Source organism: Oryzias latipes, chromosome 18 (genome assembly GCF_053564925.1).
Source record: "Oryzias latipes strain Hd-rR chromosome 18, Olatipes_Hd-rR_3.1".
Taxonomy (NCBI): Eukaryota; Metazoa; Chordata; class Actinopteri; order Beloniformes; family Adrianichthyidae; genus Oryzias; species Oryzias latipes.
In genome coordinates, this window is record NC_136254.1 from 13,351,805 (window position 1) to 13,362,500 (window position 10,696).

General features: G+C 39.5%; 1 protein-coding gene across 3 annotated transcripts in view; it reads left to right on the forward strand.

Annotated features, from left to right (window-relative positions):
* The window catches only part of shroom4 (shroom family member 4), a 62,867-nt gene that overhangs the window by 44,860 nt on the left and 7,311 nt on the right, over positions 1-10,696 (forward strand). For all 3 annotated transcript variants that reach the window (XM_011487645.4, XM_078935950.1, XM_011487646.4), the window contains 3 exons: positions 2,871-5,742; positions 7,045-7,106; positions 9,800-10,573. In XM_011487645.4, the coding sequence (XP_011485947.1) occupies positions 2,871-5,742; positions 7,045-7,106; positions 9,800-10,573 (3,708 nt within the window). The remainder of the gene's footprint in view (positions 1-2,870; positions 5,743-7,044; positions 7,107-9,799; positions 10,574-10,696) is intronic.

Genomic DNA, 10,696 nt, shown 5'->3' on the forward strand with positions numbered 1-10,696 from the left:
CCTCCCATAGGCAGGATCTTTGAGGGGTTGATTTTACTGATAAAAGTTCTTTTGGAAAGTAGATGGGGGGGGGGGGGGTACCCTCCACACCTCTCGTTATCTGGAATATGTAGTGGCTTGTGATGTTGTTTCACTACCACATTTTTATCAAGGACTGTTGCTAGAGACTAGAGCTGCACGATATGAGGAAAACTCACAATTTGCGATAGTGATCAATATTGCGATGAAAATATAACTTGCAATACATGGTCAAATAGCAAAACAACAAAAAACATCAATTCCATTTCACTGCAACTGTTTAATTTAAACAAGAGTCAACATAACTTAAATTATACTCCAAATGACCCTGGTCTACATAGGAAGCAAGCATCTAAAATAAAAGGGCTCCATCCAATTGTTCAAATGCATAAATGGATTCATTTGATTCGTTAAATCCTTCAAGCTGCCATAAGATTCTTTTAGCACATTTAAGGTAACCATTTAATGCAATTTTTGCCATCCCTTGCGATATGCGTATTGCATAGCTTGATATCGCGATACAGATAATTTGTGAAATATTGTGCAGGCCTATTTCCCATTCACTTTAAGTCACAACAGTTACGTTTGCTGAAGCTATTCTTTCTGATCTTACCTCTTCTTAATCTCTGTCATATTTTCCTCTTTACCAACTATGTCTGTGAATTGACTTGTCTGAATGCGAATGACTGTGTGTATGTAAGCTAACCTCTGAAAACTGGCTAGTTTTACAAATACATGTGTGACCGGGGCAGTTATGGAGTAGAATATTCTCAACATCTTAAATAGGTTTCCGAATTTATTGTGTGGATTTCATTTTAAAACAAAAACTTTGAAATTTATTCAGCTGTGCCTTTTTGTAAAGATACTAAACCGATCTGAATCTTTGGCTCAGTTTTATTTTTAAAAAAGTATTAGTGTGCAGTTGAAATGTTCCATCTAATAGAAAGTTAATTAATCCATATGTTTCTGTTGTAGGCTATATTGCTTGACATATATTTGTAAATCTATTTACCAGGAATATATTTCACATTGATTAAACAGAATATTGGATTGTGTATATACATTACATACCAAAAGTTTGGACACACCTTCTCATTCAAAGAGTTTTCTTTATTTTCATGACAATGAAAATTGTAGATTCACGCTGAAGGCATCAAAACTATGAATTATCAGATGTGGTATCATATACATAACAAATAAAGTGTGAAACAACTGAAAATATGTCATATTCTAGGTTCTTCAAGGTACCCAACTTTTGCTTTGATCACTGCTTTGCACACTCTTGGCATTCTCTTGATGAGCTTCAAGAGGTAGTCCCCTGAAATGGTCTTCCAACAGTCTTGAAGGACTTCCCAGAGATGCTTAGCACTTGTTGGCCCTCTTGCATTCACTCTGCGGTCCAGCTCACCCCAGACCATCTCGATTGGGTTCAGGTCCGGTAACTGTGGAGGCCAGGTCATCTGGCGCAGCACCCCATCACTCTCTTTCTTGGTCAAATAGCCCTTACACAGCCTGGAGGTGTGTTTGGGGTCATGGTCCTGTTGGTACAACTAACACAAACTGGATGGAATAGCATGCCGCTGCAAGATGTTGTGGTAGCCATGCTGGTTCAGTATGCCTTCAATTTTGAATAAATCCCCAATAGTGTCACCAGCAAACCACCTCCACACCATCACACCTTCTCCTCCATGCTTTACAGTGGGAACCAGGCATGTAGAGTCCATCTGTTCACCTTTTCTGCATCGCACAAAGACACGGTGGTTGGAACCATAAATCTCAAATTTGGACTCATCAGACCAAAGCACAGATTTTCCAATGGTCTAATGTTCATTCCTTGTGTTCTTTAACCCAAACTAGTCCCTTCTGCTTGTTGCCTTTCTTTAGCAGTGGTTTCCTAGCAGATATTCTACCACGAAGGCCTGATTCACACAGTCTCCTTTTAACAGTTGTTGTAGAGATGTGTCTGCTGCTTGAACTCTGTGTGCCATTGACCTGGTCTCTAATCTGAGCTGCTGTTAACCAGCGATTTCTGAGGCCGGCGACTCGGATGAACTTATCCTCTGCAGCAGAGGTGACTCTTGGTCTTCCTTTCCTGGGGCGGTCCACATGTGAGCCAGTTTCTTTGTAACGCTTGATGGTTTTTGTGACTGCACTTGGGGACACTTTCAAAGTTTTCCCAATTTTCGGACTGACTGACCTTCATTTCTTCAAGTAATGATGGCCACTTGTTTTTCTGTACTTTTTCTTGCCATAATGCAAATTCTAACAGACTATTCCAGTAGGTCTATCATCTGTGTATCCACCTGGCTTCTGCACAACACAACTGATGTTCCCAACCCCATTTATGAGGCAAGACATCACACTTATTAAACCTGACAGGGCACAACCGTGAAGTGAAAAACATTTCAGGGGACTACCTCTTGAAGCTCATCAAGAGAATGACAAGAGTGTGCAAAGCAGTAATCAAAGCAAAATGTGGCTACAATGAAGAACCTATAATATGACATATTTTCAGTTGTTTCACACTTTTTTGTTATGTATATAATTCAACATGTATTAATTCACAGTTTTGAATCTACAATTTTCATTGTCATGAAAAGAAAGAAAACTCTTTGAATGAGAAGGTGTGTCCAAACTTTTGGTATGTACTGTATCTTTGAATACTCTGGCTTTGTTTTTCAATATGTGCTGCTGTCATAATCCAACCAACCAGAACAAAGAACTTTTTTATTTAGTTTTTCAGTTCAGTTTAAATTACAGCTGGAATTTTATTTGGTAAAATATATCAAGCATGTTAATAGTTTTATGTTTAAATGTTTGAATTGATTTTCTTTATCCTTTCCTCTCCACAGTGATTTGCCCATACAGTGGGCTCTGTTGTCCAGACCAAACTCCTCCACAGACAGAGGCAGCTCTCTCGGCTCTGTAGAGAGCTTGGACACACCAACACTTCCTATACAATCATATTCTAATTCCTTGACTCCACCTGTTGACTCCACCCTATTCAGCAACAAACGGGACTCTGCCTATAGCTCTTTCTCCGCCAGCTCAAACATGTCTGACTACGCCACTGTACCACTAAAGCCTGGTGAAGCCAATTCCATGAATAATCTGCTTCAGAGCTTTGAGCCCACTTATCAAGACTACCCTTGTGATACCTTAGCCCTGGGCAGAACATCTGGCAATAGCCTAAGTGAGGCTAATCTGTCTGTTCAAAAGTCCAGATCTTTGACCAGGCCAAGACCAAGGCCCAATGAAGAAAAAGATAGGCCTTTTTCCTGCCTTTGTGAGAAGCAGTTGAGGGAGCTGGATTTAGATATTTTCCATATTGAAGAAACTGTAGGTAATAAAAAGATAACCCCCCCTCAGCCCCCGACCAGAAAGGACAGTTTTAGAGCAACTCGGAGTCGTCCTACCGTCAGCGAAGAGCACACTTTAGCTCTTAGTGACAATGTCTGTCCATCACATGAGGAGGGAAGTAACTCTTCTCTGAACACTAAATGGAGGATTGAAAGCGTTCCAGTTACAGAAGACAAAAAACACAAACATTCTGAAGATGAGACTGTGGACTCTGATTTTATCCAGACACATACACAACACTGTAAAGAACTAAGATGTGACTCTTGTAACGATTCTGAGACGGATAGCAATGTAGATCTCCTCTTGGAAGCCTCGTCTCCCTCCAAAGAACCAATTATCATTCCTGGCTCCACTTCCTTGTCATCTGAACTGGATGACCATGAGCAGTCTTTTGTCATCCGTCACCAGACAAAGAAGTCTTCTACATTGCTCCACAGACACAGTGCCCCTGGGAAGCTTCTGGCAGCACAACTTCAGTTATTGGAGCTTAACACAAACAGCTGTTCTTTAGCGCCCCAAAACCCATCAGAGATTTTTGAATACTCATCATCTCTCTGTGGCAGCCAGCAGTTCAATTTGTCAGTACCCCACCCAAAAACAGAGGACAAGGGAACTTTCCACAGCAGTTTTCTAAAATCAAACCAAGTGGGAAGTAGCCAACGTTCAAGTCCAGAATCTTTGTTCTCAGAAGAAGATTCCAAGAATTTAAGTGAGAGGCAGGGGGTTGTGAATGTCAATGTAAGTTCCCTTCCCCATGGCCACCATCAGATGCCTTTAAATCGTTCTGCTAGTGTACCAGATGATCCCATTAGATCAATATCTCAGGAGGGTCTAAGCCCTGTCCTTCTGGTGAACAGTAAATTTCTTCCTATTGGTGGTGCTGCCAGTGTGGATAATTTAGTAAAGGAGGCAGTGGACGCAGACATGAGAAGAACTAGTGAAAAAAAAGAGGATGATAGAGCAGAATGTGTGAACAAGTCGGACTCACTAAGGACCAATCGTCAAAATCGTCGGCGGAGTGAACGATTTGCTACCAACCTCCGCAATGAGATTCAGAGGAAGAAGGCTCAACTTCAGCATAGTCATGGATCAGACAGGTTACCGTGCAGTGGAGAAACTGTCCACGAGGAAGGTTTAGAACTTAACGAGGAAGAAGACCCAAAGGGTTCTGTCAAAAGAAAAAGTAGCAAAGGAACATTAGTCTCACCTCAAATTTCTCAAGTTTCTCAAACATCAGCTACACCCAAGAATTTAAACATGTCAAGTGGATCACGGTGTGATGTTTTACAAACTCAGCCAACAACCTTTTCTCTGAACAATAACCCACCCAGGCAGGTCCAGAATGCAGACCCAAATACACGAAGATTTGGTGTTGGCATCAGAGTTGTAGAAGAAATAGCTCCTGTTGGGAAGGCTCGTCGTTGGCGTTGGACCCCCGAGCATAAACTACAGCCACAAACAGATGGAGATCGACCATGTGAAGTCCCGGGTGGGAGGGTTCTAGGGGTAACGGGGTCCATTCATGGAGTTTGTGCGTTCACGTCTTCATTTACCCCTTACTGCAGTGGCTCCCCTTCATATTTTCAAATGGAGGAATGTGACATCCTTCCATTTGCTGACAGAATGAAATTTTTTGAGGAGACAAGCAAAGGCACAGCTATGCCCAGTGTCTCAAATATGTCAATCCACAGACAGAAAAAGCACATGTACCGTTCAGAGAACCATGCAGGGGAGCTCAGTACAAAACAGAGGAAGTTCTCTTATCAGGGAGGACCTTTACAAGAAAGTATCCAGTCTCAAAACAGTGTAGAGTTCAGAAGACGGTCAGTAAGTACCATTACAGAGAGACAAAACGAGATGGACAGAGAACAAGAAAAATCAAGAGAAAGGGAATTAAAATTAAGGGAGATGGAGAAATTTGAGAGGGATTTACTAAAAGACAGTGGGAGGCTGAAGGAGACTGAGCAGGAAAGGGAGCAAGAGGGGCATGATAGGCAAAGGTTGAGGATAAAACAGACGGAGCTTGGAAGCGGGAAAGATGATAAAGGCCGCGTTCAATCGTATATCAAGCAAAGAGGGAAGGAGCTTGAAGGAGGCAAATCCACGGAGAAAGATGAAGATTATCCGCTCGTCTTGTGTCACGAGTGTTGCACTAATTTTGCCATGACAGAAAGAAACCAAGGCTTCCAACAAATGCACAACCATCCCAACTGCCATGCCAATCAACAGACTTCCCACTGCTGTCAAACCCAGAATCATGTCTTTCGATCAGCCTTTCATCTAGTCAGCCCTCCGGAACAGCCGATGGAATCTCAGCAATCATTTAGTCAGAAGTATAGAACAAGGAGCTACACACCCACGGAGGTAACTGCATGCTTTGACTGTCTTTGTTTTTCTTTGTTATAAATAGTTTGAAAAGGTCAAAGACGTTAGGCCCCTTTGAGGTTTATTTAAACTTTTTGGGCAAAAAAAAAAAAAAAAAACAGAATGTAAAATCTTTACTAATTCTGCTTTAGGTTACAAGTTTGTCTAAGATTAAAATCTTTGTAACGCAGATATATAAATGGCTAATTAGGCGATAATAGTTATCATCACTGATATTGCATTTTGGCACATTCCAATATTTGATGGTTTTTGTCCCATCTGGGCATTTGAGTTTTGTTTTTTTCAGAAAGGCTAATCAGGGTTAACTGGACCTACTCTGAATAGGATAACTCTTAAGACATCACACCTATAAGAACAGGAGAAAGCCTTCATCAGTGAGGTTCAGAGTTCAACAAAAAGCCAACATGTCTGTGAAAGAATAAATCCAAATGGGTTTTTACACTGAGTTTGAGCACAGATTCTTTTTGCCAATCAACTGTGCCCTTTAGAGGTTGCCATAGCAATATATAGAGACACTTTAAACGACCATAGCACAGTTGTAGCAGCTTTAAAAAGCTGCAAAAACATAAGAACTGAAGTTGCACTTAAAGTGAAAAACGATTGCTGTTCTGCAATGAAATAGAATTCACTGCTTCAATAACTAATTTACTGAGGCAATGAACCGAGACTATAGGAGTTATCCAGCCTTGGGAAACCATTTAGCCTGAATTTATGTATTTACCCCCTAAACTTAGTCAGGATTTCCACTCAGCCTGCTTTTCGGGGGGAAAAAAGGCTAGTGTTCTGCTAATGCTGCTATTTTTTGCAAATCAGCTTGGCTTGTGTCAGAGATTTCAAACAGTAACCGAACCTACCAATAATTTTCTTTTTCCAGCCCCTTACTTTTTAACTGTATTTATGAATTGAATGTAAATTGAGCTTATGGTTGGTGACCAGCACTTTGGAGGATGTCAAAGTATGAACTAATGGGTTCTAACCTTCCTGCAAAACTGAAGAGATTCTGTGAAAGTGGAACCCTTTTTATGAATGTCATACATTGTGTCAGCTTCTCCTTTTTGTCCCATCATTATTGACATGAGTAACCCAAATATTTGTTTGAAACTTCATGCAAAAAGGCTAACTGATGTTCACGTGAATATTTCTTGGAAAGAAAGACCTTAAAAATTTGATAACTCTAAATAACCTTTTTATTTTAAAACACAGGGATAAAAGAACTGACTAACAAAGCTTTTTCTATTCTGTTATGCAGTATTGTGTTTAACCATCTTTAAATCTTAACAGATGTATCACTCCAAGCAACTGGGGGCAAGCAAGCTCAGCAGGAACTACAGCCTGAGTGAGAGGTGAGACACTTCCTTTGCTAGCGACATGCAGTAAATAAGAGAAGAATGTTGTTTTTGGCCTTTTTTTTGTTCTCCAGATTGTGTTAGGATGTTTGTGTCCCAGCAGTTCAGACACACTGCTCCATTTCTGTCTTCTGTTAGTTACCATCTGGGTACACGAGGTGTGGCCAGCCCATTATTGTATACCAGTGGGAGGAAATCCTTTTCAGTCACGCCTGACTGTGATTTGACCATAAAGAGCTCCAAGTGTTCTAAACATTCATCTATGCTCTAAAAGTGCCCTCATTAAATGTGGTTTACTCTGAAAGAAAAGTCCCAGAAAATGAAAGGGAAAATCAGTCTTCTCGTGTTCTAAGAGCACCTAGTTAAATACTTTATCTAAAAGGAGAACTGGGAATTATATTTACGTCAAGAAGAAAAAAAAAATCTGTTATCAGTTTTTAAAAGATTTCGAAATATTTCTAAGCTAAACATTTTAACGTTTCGTTGTTCAAGAAAGCTTTTTACATGCAGTTATGATGTTTTACTTATTGAAATGATTAAACTTTTTTAGATCGTTTTAAATTCATGTTTTTATTAAGTGCATTGTCTTTTTTAATTTAACAAAAATAACAGAACCTGGACTATTTGAAGCTAAAATCATTTGAATATGATTATAATTTGTGTTTTAAAAAAACATTAATTTTTTTTAATATCATTTTTGTTACCAAAGCACCAGAAATAAAGTTATTTCATCATAGTAAAATTCTAACTTACATTATTTTAAATATTATTGTGAAAACCTCTAACTTTTTATTTTAACTTCTATGAAATCGAGCTCAATAGTTAATAAGAAGTAACTTATTAACAAGTTACTTAATTAACAATATTGGACGATTGTCCAAATTGGAGAATTTATATCATATTTTCCAAATCTCTTCAGTGCCCTGTAAAAAAAACATAACAAAACATTTGCGGTGTCAATGCAAGCGTACAACGTGAAGTAATGCAGTCATCTTAATCCAAGAAAAAAATCATTTTGGAAAAAGAGTACTTAATAATGGTTCAGCTATTACATAAAATGCCAAGGTTTTTTTTATCATTAGTGTAGAATAAGCTAACTTAACCTGAACTTTTGAGGTTTCATTCTTATATAGTCCTAAATTGTTTGCAAAAGCATCGAACAAAGTGGTGCAGTGATGTTTTTCTGCATCTGCGGTCTACATTTGTCCCATTAAGTAAAAGAAAAAACGAGATTAATTCACTCAGTGCTTTCTGAGAAAAGAGAAAAAAAGTACTTACTGGAAAAAACTAAATATTTCTCAGTGAAATCAAGTTCACGTTCAACATAAATAAATAAATAAATAAATAAATAAATAAATAAATAAATAAAAGTCCTCTCTAGTGAAAAATGGTGGGGCTGTCTAGGATGTTAAAACATACATTCTTTGTGTCAGTGTAATAAATTCAGTTATTTTTATAATTGTCAAAATTCTAATTTGAAGTTACAATTCTGCATGTAACTAAGATGATCTGCCCCGTCCTGATGGCAGTCTGCTCATCAGGGAGGAGGGAGTGTTTTCACAAAAAACCCTCGTTACAAACACACAAACGTGACAGCCTAAAGAAAAGCAGAACTGTTGTAGTTCAAAACCCAGATCTGTAGATAAGATCAATTATGTTACTTTAACAGCCCCGTTGATCACATGCTCCTCCCTTTTGTAAATTTATTAGCCAGTCCCTGCAACCCTGCTAACATAATACCATGGAGCTTTGACAGTGTTATGAACTGCATCAGTCTGGTCTGAATGTGTTTTTATCTGTCTTGTCACTTCTGTATAAACTATGTTTTCACTCATGATGAAAATCGTCCTTTTATCATTTTAGCTGAAACTGAACCAAACCACCAGGAGACAAACAGATCTGCTGATGTTTAAAACATCCAAATGCTGGAGAGCTGTGAACACTTTATACTTTTACCAACATCTCTTCCTCAAGCATTGTGCAAACATTCTTTTACCGGTCAATATTTTGGCTGTGTAGCAGCTTTTGGCATGCACAATAATGTCATAATATGTAACAGGATAAAACTCTAAAATACTCTAAACAGGACAAATCTCAAATCTTTTGACTGAAATAAAACCTGCTTGGAAATGTTTCAATGGAAGCCGATGAGGCTTTCTTTGCTGCAAAGTGTTCTTAGAAGATTCTTTAAGGAGTTGGTAGTACATGACAAACAATTACAATCATAAGATTCGTTCTCCTAATGTGTATTTTTATGAAAAAATGTCATTACAGCTGTGTTTTTTTCCATAATTAGATTTGTCTAAATGAGAATTATCTCCTAAAAGGAATATATTGTTGGGAGTTTTGAGAAGCAGGAAAGTTGTTTAGGATAAAGGAGTTTTTGTAAGCATTTGCATTTTTGTGTTAATCATATCTATTGGGTCCCATGTTTAAGAACAGCATGGATAGAAATAAAATAGAAATAAAGTGGGGTTTTTTTTGTTTCTGGTTTGAATATATGTACAAAAAGTTGAGGATAGTAATAAAAGAAATCAATAAAATTCACAAAAATGATGTTGAACTACCTGTTAAAACATTTTAGATAATCTCTTTATACCTAATCTTCTTTCACTTATTTACTTTACTTTTTTCATCTTTTCTTAGGTAGGTTTTTAATGATTTTCTGTCCTGTTCTTTCCCCTCAACAGAAATTACCCAAGTTGGAGTGAGAAGTCCAAACCACTACAGCGAAGCGATCAGCATCAGACACAGCAGAGTCGCTGCAACGTCCTCCAGGCTCAGAGCGGCCCAGACAATTTCCACTTTTCTCCCACTTTCACGCCTCCGTCCTTTCTTCGAGGGCGAGCCATGTCTGAAAACGACCTGAGCTTTGACCCCAGCAAGCACTGGTCTTCACAGATTTCTGCTGCCACCATCCAGGTCCTGACGGAGGTAGAGGAAGGGGCAGTTCTTTTTGGAAGAGATGCAGAAGGTACTACCAAGCAGATCAGGAAGAAGACACCCCCTCCCCCAAGACCCCCGCCTCCAAAGTGGGAGCAGTATTACCAGAGGCGTGCGTCTCACCATGCGCTGCTGTCCTGTGCTGCCGCTCGCCTTTCAAACCCCCACCCCTTTGACAACGCAGAGCCTCCCTCCTTCGCCCCCAACCCTCCACCTGATACATCCCGACAGAGATCCTACAGTCTCCCTCTAGAGAGACAGGAAGTGTCAGAGGGTTATCTGCCATGCAGGTGCAACCACATCAAACCCCAGGAACATGGATGCTGTCATGCCCAGCCCAACCAGAATGAAGCCATCTCTCAAGGCAGCTGTTATCCACTCCCTCAGCCCACTCCTGTGTTCTCCGAGCAACTCTTCAGACCTGTGGCTGTGCCCCACATGGATAGGATGAATGATGTACGGGAGCAGACGCCGGCACCTACACCGACACCTCCTCTGCCTACAGAATCTGGTGCCAGCAGGTGAGACTGTCTGAAAATAATGACACTGTCTGATTGAATTACTTTGTTACGAAACCTCTTTTAAATATAACTACAACACAAAAAAAATATGTTCACCTAAAACAAAGTCTTACTTTAGTGAAA